This window comes from Microtus pennsylvanicus, chromosome 11, assembly GCF_037038515.1.
Source record: "Microtus pennsylvanicus isolate mMicPen1 chromosome 11, mMicPen1.hap1, whole genome shotgun sequence".
NCBI classification, from domain to species: Eukaryota; Metazoa; Chordata; class Mammalia; order Rodentia; family Cricetidae; genus Microtus; species Microtus pennsylvanicus.
Window position 1 is genome coordinate 25,068,291 of NC_134589.1, and position 14,264 is coordinate 25,082,554.

Genomic DNA, 14,264 nt, shown 5'->3' on the forward strand with positions numbered 1-14,264 from the left:
ATGCTTTGGGCTTAAATAGATTATAGGACTTAGTGTGATATGGAATAAACTATTACCTGAGTCTTAGGAGTTGATTGACTTTTGTAGTTATATATCTAACTACAAAATTGCTTTAGGGAACACTTAAGACTTTTTTTTTTTTTAAGGGTATTCAAAACATTAAAGAGTACATTGAAACTCTGGAATGCTTCATCAGAGGTGAACTTTAAGTATACTGCTAAGGCCATTATTTAAAGTCCGCTATTCTGAGGACCAGTCCTATTTCTGGAATAAATAGTCTATGTTCAAAACAGTTGTGATAGTACATGCCTATAGTCATACACTCTCAAGGCAGAAGCAGAAGAATTTTGAGTTTGTCCCAGTATATTATACATAGTGAGTCCCTTCTGGGGAAAGACCAAAAATATGCTGAGGATATAGATCAGTTGGCAGAGTATTTAAGGAGCAGAAATCCTTGGGATGCCCCCAAAACAACATAAACTGTATAGGGATACACACCCGTTTCCCTAGCTCTCAGGTAGTGTTGGCAGGAGGATCAGGAACTTAATATCTCCCTCTGTCACACTGGGCTACATAGTAATTCAAGGCCTGCCTGGGATGCATGAATCTTGCTGGGGGTAGGGTCGGGGAGAAAGCTGAGCACACACCTGTAATCCAAGAATTTGGGAAGCTGAGACAAGGGGATTTCAAGTTCTGGAGACACCTTAGCTACAGAATGTGACCTTGTCTCAAGAAAACAAAGACAGTGCCTAGAAAGATTCCTCATTAGTTAAAAGTGCTTATTGCTCTTGCAGAGAACTAGAGTTTGAATCCTAGCATGCATGTGACATGACTTAAAAACACCTATAGCTTCTTGTGGCTTCCATGCACACACACAGACTTAAGATATAAATAAGTAAAATTGATTAAATAAGAAAATAAAAATTTTAACCATTAGAATGATGGGAGTGGGATGGGTAAGAACCATTCCAGGTGCTGTAGTCTGCAACTCTATCTGCCCTGCCTTTTTCCATTCTCTCTTTGTGCTATGGATTGAACCTAGGACCTTGACCATCTTAGCCAAGTGCTCTGCCACTGAGCTACACTCCTGCCTTTCTGTTTCTTTTCCTGATTGGCTTGTTTAGTTCTTGCTGTGACTGACTTTTAGTTTTTCGAGACAGGGTTTCTCTGTAGCTTTGGAGCCTGCTGTCCTGGCACTAACTCTTGTAGACCAGGCTGGCCTAGAACTCACAGAGATCTGCCCGCCTCTGCCTCCCGAGTGCTGGGATTAAAGGCGAGGGCCACCACCGCCCGGCTTTTTTTTTTGACTGACTTTATTTTGAAGCTGGCTTCCCATGGAGGAGGGGCAATAAAGCAACATAGCTGACTCGGTCGATGGAAAGTTATTCTTTCCTTAAATCCATGCTATTTTGTTATTTTAGCTATAATAAAATCTCATTCTGATGAGCATTGACATTCTAAGTTGTGTGAATTTGGCCCTTCCAACAGTTAGAAAGCTTGAATATCTTCATGATAGAAAATGATTAGTAAATCACATTCTGCCCAACATGTTGAACAGTGAATATGTCCTGGGTTACTTGACTCCCGTATCCTTTGTTGCTATGATTATTAGCTAATTGTTTGTTCCATTAACAGTGTTGGGTGGTGAATTCCTCAAGTACATGGAGGCCTTTAAACCATTCTTGGGTATTGGATTGAAAAATTATGCTGAGTACCAGGTAGGATCTGCTTTTCAAAACTGTCTTTGTTTGTTTGTTTTCACATTATTGAAAATCAGACTTGGAGCCGGTATGTGCTAATGCTGGGCAAGTTTCTTAAACTGCAAGATACATCCCAGCCCTCAAAATCATATACTCTCACTAATGTGGCGTAGAGTAGTCCAGACAAAATCAGGGTTCTGAAGCCAAGTGGTTTCCTCTTTTGTATCATTTGTATACTTAGCGTCTGCATTGGAGGTAGTCTGAAAAGCAGGATATTGGATCTGCCAGATAGAGATCACAAGATGACTGCCTGAACAGTCCTAATTATAGGGCAGCTGCTAAGTTATGTCACCACTGCACTGTTTTCCGTGTTCTGCCACCTCCACTCTTTCCTACTGATAACTCAGGCAGCCCTAGTTTAGTTCTCTTGCTGAATCTGGTTAAAATTCTGTAAGCTCCACAAGGGAAGGTTGTGTTCTCTGATTGTGGTTCAAGTAATGACCATTGACTAGGTAAAGTAATGCTGTACTCTGCTGGAAACCTTTTCTGTTTGGGAAATCGTTTCCTTGGTTCTTTGCAGGTGTGTTTGGCAGCTGTTGGCTTAGTGGGAGATTTGTGCCGAGCCCTGCAGTCCAACATCTTACCTTTCTGTGACGAGGTCATGCAGCTGCTCCTGGAGAACTTGGGGGTGAGCATTTCTCAGGCTAATTGGCCAGTCTTTGAAGAAGTTATCAGTTACAAAGATTTACATCTCAAGGTCTATGATGAGGAGCTGTAGGTTCCTAGAACACTTTTAAGCTTTATCCAGAGTAACTCAGTTTTTGTGTTTCAAGTTTCTTGGGTCTTCAAATCAGACAAGATTCATGTTTATAAGTTCCCCTTTTCTCTTTTTCTTGTTAGAATGAAAATGTCCACAGGTCTGTGAAGCCACAGATTCTGTCTGTGTTTGGTGATATTGCTCTTGCTATTGGTGGAGAGTTTAAAAAATACCTAGAGGTTGTGTTGAATACTCTGCAGCAGGCCTCCCAAGCTCAGGTGGACAAGGTAAGAGTGGGCCATCTTGATGGTCTTCTAAGACAACTCTAACAGAGCAGGAGAATGCTTATGGTGTACCTCTTAAGGTGGCCGCTATGACAGAGGTTTTATTCTTTGTCTCTTCCAGTCAGACTTCGACATGGTGGATTATCTGAATGAACTAAGAGAAAGCTGCTTGGAAGCTTATACAGGAATTGTCCAAGGATTGAAGGGAGATCAGGAAAACGTACACCGTTGAGTATATAGCCCCAGTTCCCGAAATCCATTGGCCAGGGTGCATCTTACCTTTGCAGCTCACTGGTGAATGAGCACCTGCTACATCCAGGAGGAACAAAAAGAGAAGTGGTGCCCTAGTGAACAGAGGGTTTGGGGGAGGCAATAGATAGTCATTGGTGTTTTCCCCGTGGTAGGGGTGGTGGAGTACAGACAAAGCCAGGGCTTCATGAATGGTAGCTAAGCTCTGCCACTGAACTACACCTAGCTTTGCCTTTTTTAGGAGTCTAGTGAGGCTATCTGGAAAGTGCAGAGGTGCCGGTGCTCTTTACTGGTGCAGGCAGCTCAAGTCCACAGTGGAGGTTGCGCCTTCTGTGCTCCACTTGTGGCACATAACTCAGTGGTATGGGGGCACTTTCCACTGTGTAATGCCTTGTTCTATTCTTCAGTACACAGAAATTCTGTTCCATGTGATTACAGAAGGAAAATTTATCCCCCTCTGTGAATTTGAAGGATATCCTTCTAAACTGAATAATAATTTTTTGGTTATCCAGCTGGAACCCTGCTATTGGGGTAGACTAGCAGCGGCCATATTGAAAAGAGGCTGAGTCCTGTCTAACCTGGGACAGTTTAATCAGACCTCCTCTTTCCTTTATAGCGGATGTAATGCTGGTACAACCCAGAGTAGAATTTATTTTGTCTTTTATTGATCACATTGCTGGAGACGAGGATCATACAGATGGAGTCGTAGCGTGTGCTGCTGGACTGATAGGGTAAGTCATGCCTTCTTCCACAGAACCAGAAGTGTGTACAGAGAAAATTGGTTTTCTTTTGCTCTTTTGCAGTGCTGGTGATAAAACCCAAGGCTTCACGCTATATAGCCCTTTAAAAGTATTACTTATCTTGTATGTATGTATGTGCATGGAGGTCAGAGGAAGCTTGAGGGATTCAGTTCTCTCCTAAACCATGTGGGTCTTGAGAATTTGACAGCAGGCAGCTTTACCTACTGAGCCTCCTCACCAGCCTCTTCCGAGATTGAGTCCATGTTGGGACATAGTGTCACAGCTCATAGGCCTTATTCTACTTTCTTTTTCCTCTTCTTTTGAGAAGGTCTTGATGTGTGGCCCATGCTGATGAAACTTGTCAGCTTCTTCCTCGTTACTGACTTGATGGGATTGTGCCGCCACACTCAGCTATTAACATTGGCTGAGTCCTTCTGACATTTGCAACTTAATTTATTCCAGAAGTCTCTTAGAATTTTAAGAAGTGAATGAGCTAGGTGGTGGTGGCACATGTCTTTAATTCCTTTACTTGGGAGACAGATGCAGACAGATCTTTGTGAATTCGCTGCCAGCCAGGGCTACACAGAGAAACCCTATCTTGAAAAACCAGAAAAGAGAAGAGCTGAATGATGACTAAGAAACGCATCGTTGGCTCTGCCTGGTTTGGCAGCATCAACCATGGTACAGGTGTGACCAGGAAGTCATTCTCAGGTGTTTGTTTTGTACAGGGACTTATGTACAGCATTTGGGAAGGATGTACTGAAATTAGTAGAAGCTAGGCCAATGATCCATGAACTATTAACTGAAGGACGGAGATCGAAGACTAACAAAGCAAAGACCCTTGCTACGTGGGCAACAAAGGAACTGAGGAAGCTGAAGAACCAAGCTTGGTAAGATCTTAACTTCGCTCCTTTGGATCTTAGGAAGGGTACATTTTCTTTAAGGACTTTATTGAACTTTTGGTAATAACTGTTTATTGGTTATTTTATTAACACTTTTCTGTACCTGCTTTCGAGCATGGCCTTTAATCAGGAGATCTTTTCTAAGCTGAACATTTGAGTCCTTGTGAAGGACAACAGAACTCGGGTTAAAATACTGAAAATATTTTGAAACCTAATAAAAATCCCCCCCCCCCTTTTTTTTCTCTATTCCCTTCTCCATGTCCCTTCCCTTGTACTGGGAATCAAGTCTGGGGGCTCGGGGTTTCTGTATGTAGCCTGGCTAGCCCCTAGATCTTGGCTCTGCCTCCCATGTAGTGGGATTAAAGGTGTGTGCCTCTTTGAGTGTTCATTTATTGATTGCTTGGGTTGCCTGGAATTGAATTTAGGACTTCACATGCAAGGAAGCACTTTTCACTAGTTGTAGTTGATGCTTACTTATGGCAGCAGGTAGATGGTACAAAGGAAGACAAAGTTATCATCAGTCTTTGAGAGTTGGCAAGTCCCATTCAGACTTAGGGGCAGTTAGTTGTAGGAGTTAGGGGTGTATGTGACCACAGGATTGACCTCTTCATCCATTTGTTTTTAGATCTGGTACCATTGGGATGATGACCTGAGACCCCCACTGGAAATCTCCAATCTTTTGAAAAAACCCGGAAGTGAGGAGTGTGCACGGATGCTGAATGTTTGGGAATGAGAGGATGAGTGAGTGAGGCTTGAAAACACCACACTGAAAATCCTGCCACAGCCGACAACAGCAGCGCTGTTAGTGAGCTAAGTCAGCACTGACTTTGTAGACAAACATAACATCAGCCATCTTGGAACAGAGAAACAATGGATTTACTTACTTATTAAAAACAAAAAAAGCTGTCTCTTCCCAGGGGAGGCTAGAACTAGCTTTCCTGTCTTGGCAGTGCCGAATGGGATGACAGGTTTGGGAGAGGAGGACCTGGGTTCAGCTGTGGGGCTGTATTGTAAAAGGCAGCCTGGCCTTTGCTACTGAGGAGAAAGATGGAGCCCGGGTCTTGAGCCCACCTTCACTGTATGTACCGTTGCACTTGGTACTGCACATGTGCCCGTTAGAAGGCGCGTGGGGGATTTCACAGTCTGAGAATGAGTGTGTGTGAGTGAGGCGGTATCCACATTCTCAACTTCACGTCATTGCAGTTTCTTCTCCCAGAAAACACAAGGGTTCGGTGTTGCATTTCATAAACTAACTGAAGTTCTGGCTACTGACGCAGCACAAGAGACATGCTTAAACAACAAATGAGGAAAGACGCTCTTTTTAGGTTTGGTTTGGTTTCATTTTTAATTATTCTAGGGAAAACACTGACGAATGGTCAGAGCTCCTGTCCTGATCTTTTCATCAAGGCGCCTTTCCTGATACTGTGGTTCAGCTGTGAATGTAGCTGTGGGGGGAGGGGGGGAAAGAAAACTCTGGAGTTAGAGGATATAGAAAAATAAAAGTACAGTTGTTACAAATAAAATGCAGACTTCAAAGACAGAAAAAGCCACAACCCAAACCAAATTTAAATACTCAAAAATTGGCATCATAAACAAGCTGTCTCCTGACTTACATTGTGGCAGTCTGAATGCCCCCAGAAAACTGTGCCAAAGAGTCTAGAGTACAGATGTACAACAGAAGTAAATACACTCAAAACCGCAAACTTCAGGTAACTATTTTGAATTGCAAATGACGAAAATTTAATGTTGAACGATCTGATAAAATAACCATTTGGAAACTGCTTGGCCTTCTGTTCTTTTCTTTGATTGACTGCAATGCGGTATTGGTCTCTTGCTGCACTTCAAAACCAACTAATAAGACAAGTGTGTGTGTGTGTGTATATATGTATACACACACACTAACTACAACTGTTGTGATGAAAATGGCACTAGGAGGTTATATTTTTCCACTGATGTTAAGATGAATAAAATGGTGTCAAACATTCCCCTGCTCACACGCTTTAGTATTTTTTTAAAGTGTGATGTGCTGTGATTACCATAAATCAGAATTATTTTCCCTTTTACAAGGGAACAAGGCACCCTGAATTTTAGTCTTTCAGCAATAAGAAATGATTTCTGTGAGCTGGCCCTCTTGGCTCGTGCAGACATTAGGAGATTTGCTGGCGTTTTAAATATGCTGCTTTAAAGAAATAATAATAGAAACCAAGGGAGGTTTTTTGGCTTCCTGGTAGTTGGAAGATTTAAACATAAGACCCTCATTCCTACTTCATTTCCATTGTAGTAAGTGATACTGGCTTAGGTTTTCTCCTGCTCCTTTCATCTTCCCTGCCTAGGCCCGTTCCTAAGTGGGACTGGCTTCTTTTGCCTGTCCATACGCAGCATCTGTAGTCGCTCTTTACAGGGTATCAGATATTGTGCCTTTTGGTGCCAGGTTCAGAGTCAAAGTGCCGATCTGATCTGTGAACCGGTGTACAAAAAAGTATTTGAAGGAGAGACGCTCCATCGTGAGCAATCACTAGGACTTGATCCTTAGTGAGAAGAGAGGCCCAGGCCTCTGAATGCCTTGTTTCCATCTTAGCTGTTTTTTCAGATTTACTAACCATTCCTGATAACTAGATAGGCTTGGGGCAGGGCTTAGGGAGGGGGCAGAAATATTGGGGGAAAGGAAAAAACAATCTGATCGTTCCTCAGTGCTACCCATTTCTGTCCTGTGTGGGCTGCTTAGCGCAACAGCAGGGGAATAAAGTACACCGAGAACCATGATGAAAACAAAACCTTCCGTGTGTTTTGTCATGTTTTGTTCCAGGGAAGCAGTTGACAAGTGCTGTTACTAATGCTTTCTCCCAGATGCATTCAATGCTGGAGAGGAGGAAATGGGCTGGTTGGATTGTGGTCTTGGTGCCTTGCTATTCTGCACTGGTTATGCATTTTGACCCTCTTTTAGTTACTTTCAGCTACTGTTTTCTACGGTTTGGGTGTTTGTCCTTAATCAGTTGGTACCACTTAAGGCAAATGAACTCGAAATGCTTTCTGTCCACTCATTGTCTGGGTCTTCTCCACCCTGAGTCTTGGCACATTCCTTCAAGAATGTAGTTACCGTCTGCTTGGGAAGATGTCAGTGCAAATGTGAGGAAAGCGGGCTCGGACTAGACTTGCGTTTGCCACGAGTGGCAGCTGCCTGCACCAATTATATTGGTTAACTTTGCTTTTTGTTTTTCTCAGTTCTCCCAGTCCTCCCTCTCTGTTGAAATGTTGAAGTTTTAGCTGTCAAAGGCAGCCCTAGGGTCTGTGGAGAAGTGGAGGGACTTGCTCAGTATGGTGTTCTAACGTTCAGAACCAAGCAGTCTCCTTACTCTTACTATTTTAAGATGTGTGTAGTCTGACTTTAGAAGAAGTCCAAATTCCATCAGCTTTGATAGCATCAATCTGTAATTGGCATTCAGAATGCCGTTGGCATGCCAGTCTGTGATGGCATTAAAGACCTGTTAAAACACTTGAGCCCAACTTTATTAACCAAAACTGATACCACCACCTTTATCTTCTGAATAAAGTCCGCTTTATTTTTATTTTCAACATCTTGCTGCTTCGTTCTTTGTTTCAGATGTTGTCACTGTGGAGTGACTGGTTTGGAAGAGGTGTGTGTGTGGGTGTGTGTGTGGGTGTGTGTGTGTGTGTGTGTACACAAATGGACTAAGCAGCATGCAAGTGAAATAGAATTTAAGAATTGCCCTTTGAGGCACAAAGATAGGTACCCTGCAGGAGACCTGGGAAGACTGAGGAAGTGGGGAGGTTGTTTTCTGTCTCCTGCAAGCTTCCAGGACAAGACCCTTGGAGGTGGACCACCCAAAGTTCCTGTTTATCTCTCCTGCAACAATGAAGTTTCTCTTTCCATCTCTTCCCTGAATCTTGTTTACAGATTTTTTTTTTTGTTTTGTTTTTCGGAGACAGGGTTTCTCTGTAGCTTTGGAGCCTGTTCTGGCACTAGCTCTTGTAGACCAGGCTGGCCTCAAACTCACAGATCCGCCTGCCTCTGCCTCCCGAGTGCTGGGATTAAATGCGTGCGCCAACCACTGCCCGGCCCTGAATCTTGTTTAAACTGGGTCCTTTCCTTCCTCTTGTTGACTGACCCAGTGGCACTACTGGCTTACAGTGACATGCACGTGAACCCCCCACTTTCCTTACTGCATACTCCATAAGGAAGCCCGACACCTAGCCTATACCTAAGCGATATGTGCTGCTGTCTCCATATGTTGTACTTGCAAGAGTAGCAATTGAAGTGATTGTATGAGGGAGAAACTGTTGTGTCTGCTGTCTTACTGTGAAGATGACTGTATGAACGTGAGCTGTCTTCCGCAAAACTATTAGATTGTGAGCCATAGCAATTGGCCAAGAACAGGTGTGTTTCCAGTTTAGGCTGCTGACCAGAAAGTTGTTAGCTCTTCAGTACTGCAGGTAGGTACAACGTGATGGTTCATGAATGCCCCTCGTTGAGTCTGATTAATCAACCCGGAGTGAGGAATAATAGCAGGTGTTTATGTTTCACTGTATCTTAACGGTCAGAACTACTCTGTTACTCTTTTCAGTTAGAGTGAGGAGCAGAAAGGTTGCCAGACCAAGGTCATGGAGCCAGATGTGCCCGGGTTTACCTATGTCAGCTCTTTCTTTCCAATCACCAGCTAAATGTATTTTACACTTGTTTACTCATGGGCTTTTCCCACTGCCACGAAGGCTTGCTAATGCATGACTACCTATTTGGTTTTTTTTGGTTTTGTAGATGGGGTCTCTCAGTAGCCCTGGTTGTCCTGAAAAACTCTAGACCAGGTTGGCTTCAAGCTCAGATCCATCCACCTGCCTCTCCTCCCAAGTGCAGGGATTTTAGTCCCATTTTACAGATAAGGACTAGGACCCAGGAACTAAGAATGTTGCCAGCTTCCCAGTGGTCCCCAGATGCTGTGTAATACTTAGTATCAGTTGGTATTTTTGAAGTTCAGTCCCAAGGCCATTTGTCTTAATTCTGTAATAAGATTCATTGTATACCTTTGACACCTGAGCTTTTTGTGAGGACTGGAGGACAGTCAGATGCCTCAGAGGGATAGAGTCACTGTCAAACCTCAAAGCCTGAGTTCAGTTCCTTGGTGACAAGGTAGAATGAGAAGAGTTGTTCTCTGCCTTCACACACACTCTGACATGGTGTGTGTCCATAGTAACACATACACAATAAAAAATTTTTCAGTGTTAATGCTGTCATAACAGGATCTTCCTGTATGGCTTGGTTGGTCTTGGCTTCTGGAGTGCTATAATTACAGGTGTATGCTTTTTTTAAAGATTTATTTATTGGGGCTGGAGAGAGGGCTCGGCAGTGAAGAGTACTGGCTGGTTTTTCCAGAGAACCTGGGTTCAATTCCTGACAATTCATAGTGGCTCACAAGCCCCTCTGTGGGACCACACATTAGTGTGCAGGCATACAAACAGAACACTCATATACATTTAAAAACTGAGTTAAAGATTTATTATATTGCTGCATTTGCTAAGTACATACCTTTAATCCCAGAACCCAGGAGGCAAAAGGCAGAGAGACTAACTATCAAATAGTTAGACCAGCCAGAGTGACTATCAAAGAAGCTGTCTCAAAAAACAAGAAGATTTATTCCTTGAATGTGAGGCTGCATGAATTTATGTGCAAATATGCATGCAGATAGATATTTTTGGAGGTTAGAGAACATCAGATACCCTGCAAGTGCAGTTTCAGATGGTTATGAGCCACCTGGTGTGGATGCTGGGAACTGAACCTGGGTCCTCTGCAAGAGCATTGAGTGCTCTTAGTCATTGGGCCATCTTTCTAGTCCAAATTATTTTGGGGGTGCCTGGTCCATATTGGCCTGGGACTTGTGGCCTTCATAATGCTCAACCCAAGTGGGATTATGGGCATGAGCTACTACACCCAGTCTAACTGCCAAACTCAATTCACTGGGGGGGGGGGGGGGGATCTGTGTGTTGGTGTCTATCTTGTCTGTCTTACCAAAGGTCGACTTTCTTCCTAGTTGAAGTGTGAGCCAAACCATCTCTACTTCTGCTCCATTTCCCCCCTGAGCCAGAAGCTTCTTGAAATAGTATGTGGTGCCTGGTAGGCAGAAAGGCCCCAGGGTTGCTGAGTAAGCGGCACGTCTTAACTACCCCACCCTACCTGCTGATTCTGCACAGTGCAGCCCAGGCAGGAAACCTGTGAGGCCTGGGTTACCTTCAGGTGCCCCTTGGCCCCAAGATCCCAGCAGCTGAGCTGTCTTCAGAGTGAAAATGATTTTAGCTTTCCCTGCAGGTCTGAGGTCTGGATGCAGGAGGGTAGCCTATTACTATCCTGAGGGTGAGACCATCATGGACGGTCTCTGGGTAAGTCCTCCATAGCAATGACAGTCACTGTTCTTTACTGAGTACCACCCTGCAGCGATACAGTCAATTAACCCTTTTTAATCCTCACTTTCCTCATTTGTAAAATGAATCCCAGTGAAAGATAAGGCATAGGAGTTTCATAATACAAGGCTTTGGACATAAATTAGATAGCCAGTTAATGAACTGGCAACTACCAGATACTGGAGATACAGTAAGCTGATCTAAACACCCCAAATGGGGCTCTTATTCATGGGTGATGAATACAAGGTATTCAATAACTATTAAAACTTTTTTTCCCCTGCTTTCCTGAGACAGGGTTTCTTTGTGTAGCCTTGCCTTTTCTGGAACTTACTCTAAACCAAGCTGGCCTTGAACTCAGATATACCTGCCTCTGCCTCCCAAGTGCTGGGATAAAAGGTGTGAGCTACCACCACCTAGCTTTAAAACTTTCTTAAAAATTAGAGTATTTTTATCGTACCTGTGTTCTTGTTGTATCTGCACCACATCTTTTCCTGGTACCCAAGGGAGCATCTGATTCCCTGAACTGGACTTAGAGATGGTTGTGAGCCACTGGGTGGGTGCTGCAAATACAAACCAAACCTATGGAAGAGCAACAAGTGCTCCTAACCACTGATCCATCTCTTTCTCTGGTCCCACTTTTTATTTTTAAAGATTTATTTTTTTTATTTTGTGTTTTCATGTATGTGTACCATGTACATGGCTGGTGCTGGAAGAAGCCAGAAGAGGGTGTTGGATTCCCTGAACTGGAGTTAGAGGTGGGTGTAAGCCACCATGTGGGTGCAGAAAACTGTGCCTGGTCCTCTGCAAGACCAGCCAGTGCTCTTATTGCATGAGCCATCTTCCAACCCCTATCTTTGCCATTATTTATTATTATTGTTATTATTATTATTTTATTTAATAAGCTTAGACTCTTGAAACTTGCCATGTAAGCCAGGCAGGTTTTAAACTCTGTTCTTGCCTCCTGAGTGCTGGTTTATAGGTAGAAGCCAATATGCCAAGAGTAAATTTTTGCTGTTCTTAGGTAACATGTCTACGTTGCCCAGGTTGGGCTTGAATTCATAATCGTCCGGTCTTGACCTCCCAGTTAGCTGCGATTAGCAGCACATAACACTGGGACTGGGTCAGTGTCATTTTGTAATTTTGTTTGGCAGCTGGGGATGTGCTCCGTGGTCAAGCAGTTGCCTAGCATGAACAAAGCCCAGGTTTGTCCCAGCACCACCTGCATAAATAATTTTGACTTTGGATAAAAATAAGCATCCTTTTTGAGAAAATGAAACAGAACTGTAAAATAATGCCATAACATATCCCATCTCCCCAAGCCCTGCTCCAGGAGGTCCTGGTTTCTCTGAGGTGCCCCATGAGCCCTGAAAGAATGGGAAATTAGTGCAGGAATGGCTTTACCTTCACTGCCTTCACCTCTGTCCACAGAGGAGACCAACAGCTGCCTCCGAGAGCCCACGATGGTTCCACAGTGATCCCACCTTCCTGAGGTCTGCAGTGGAGCATGGTGGCTGGATCCTGTGCCGTCACTTGTATCTAATCAGTTTTGCCCGTCAGCTATTTGAGTCATCTGGTTTTGATTCAGCCTAATGCCACTTCCTCCTACTCTCTTTCAGGCAAGAATGGAACAGGAAAGGCAAAGTCTCTCTGCAGAGCAAGAGTCCTGGGAGTGGGAGACAGGCTCTCCCTGATGGTTTCCAGGGCTCAGCTCTATCTAGCACTCTATGTGAAGACAGTAGGGCCTCTCTCCCCACACCTGGGAAGGTCAGTTAGGAAAGTTCCACCGTCTGACCAGTGCCCAACACATCTCCCTCTTCTATCTCAGCTCCCCACTTCCCTCCCGAAATGGGTCCCCTAGGTTTCCCTCTATCCCTCCATGATAGGAGCCTGGGTGGTTTCAGGGCTCTCAGAAGAAACTTAGACCAAGCCCAGCTTTCTCAGTCACACAAGGTCATGTCACAGGGTTTCATTCCTTTATTAACAATTCAGAACATGCCTTCTAATCATCCAGGATTTATCACAATGCTGTGTCGACTGTTGCTCTTCCTAGACATCCCTGAAGCTACACCTTCCTTCTTTCCCTGGCTGCTACTACTGGTTCCTCTTCCCCTGAGCCCCAGGACTGGAACAAGCCCAGCACCTTACTTTCAGATACATGGCAAGAGATCTGTCACTAACTTAAACACTCCCACCTCTTGCGTAGATAGGAAGGCAAGCGGACTTGAACATAGCCAGCTAGTGCCCCTTTCCTTCAGGCTCCACAGTTTCTCCTGTGAAACAGGAGCCATGAAAGATTGGAGGATTTCTGAGACTTCACAACATAGCCCATGATGGTCTGCAAGTCCCAGTTCTCCCACTGTCTCCCAAGTGTTGAATTTACGGATGGAGACCACCATGCCCAACTTAATCTGGCTGCTTCTGCTTCCCAAGTGCTGGGACTAAAAGCAGGCATTATTATGCCCGGCTTCCAACATTTTTTTTTAAATTACTGAGTAATACTTTTATTTTTCTGACTCTTCTACCAGAATGTAAATTCCATGAGGGGGAAAAGGCAGACTTTTTATTGTATCCTCAGCATCCAGTGTATCATGGGTGTTGGAGAAATTTTTGTAAAAAGTCAGGTATGTGGTTCATTCCTGCCATCCTCCCCAAGAAGAGGTGGGCTGAGACAGGTGGGCTTTGAGTTTGATGCCACGAAGTGTCTCAAAACACTTCCCCGAAAAAATTTTGAGTATTTTTATTAAATAAATGTAGTGACCATGGGCTGAGGGGCATTCTTATCCTTAGCATTGTCTAACATGAACATGAGCTAGAAATAGAATGTACTGAAATCAGGGCCAAACTTAGGGGCAGGTTTTCAGGCATCTAAGTCTGCTGGGCTTTTGCCACCAGCCACATAGAGCCCAGGATAGAAGCACCTGGCTCTAGGGCACCAGGTGACTCACTTAGGCCTGCGCTGTGAGCAGCCAGCAGCTGCAGGGCTGACTCACCCTCGAGAGTGTACTCCGAAGGTAGGTACCTCGACCCACTGTCTTTTCCAGCAAGGGAGGGCCGGCTATGGCCAGCTCTGCTCACAGCTCACCGAGGATTGTGGAGACAGCAACCCTAAACCTGGCCTCCAATCTTAACGGCTTCTACTTTACAAGAGAAATTGTGGAAGCCTGAAGGAAAAGGACACCTACCTTGCCCTTGGGTCTAGTGAGTGGCATAACCTATGTTCTGGT

General features: G+C 44.3%; 1 protein-coding gene across 1 annotated transcript in view; it reads left to right on the forward strand.

The window, feature by feature from the left end:
* Positions 1 to 8,205, forward strand: part of Kpnb1 (karyopherin subunit beta 1) — a 29,051-nt gene extending 20,846 nt beyond the window's left edge. Inside the window, exons 16-22 of the mRNA XM_075990923.1 lie at positions 1,636 to 1,718; positions 2,281 to 2,388; positions 2,601 to 2,744; positions 2,863 to 2,968; positions 3,607 to 3,721; positions 4,459 to 4,620; positions 5,258 to 8,205. Of these exons, the coding sequence (XP_075847038.1) occupies positions 1,636 to 1,718; positions 2,281 to 2,388; positions 2,601 to 2,744; positions 2,863 to 2,968; positions 3,607 to 3,721; positions 4,459 to 4,620; position 5,258 (719 nt within the window). The 3' untranslated portion in view covers positions 5,259 to 8,205. The remainder of the gene's footprint in view (positions 1 to 1,635; positions 1,719 to 2,280; positions 2,389 to 2,600; positions 2,745 to 2,862; positions 2,969 to 3,606; positions 3,722 to 4,458; positions 4,621 to 5,257) is intronic.
* Positions 8,206 to 14,264: the final 6,059 nt, after the last annotated feature.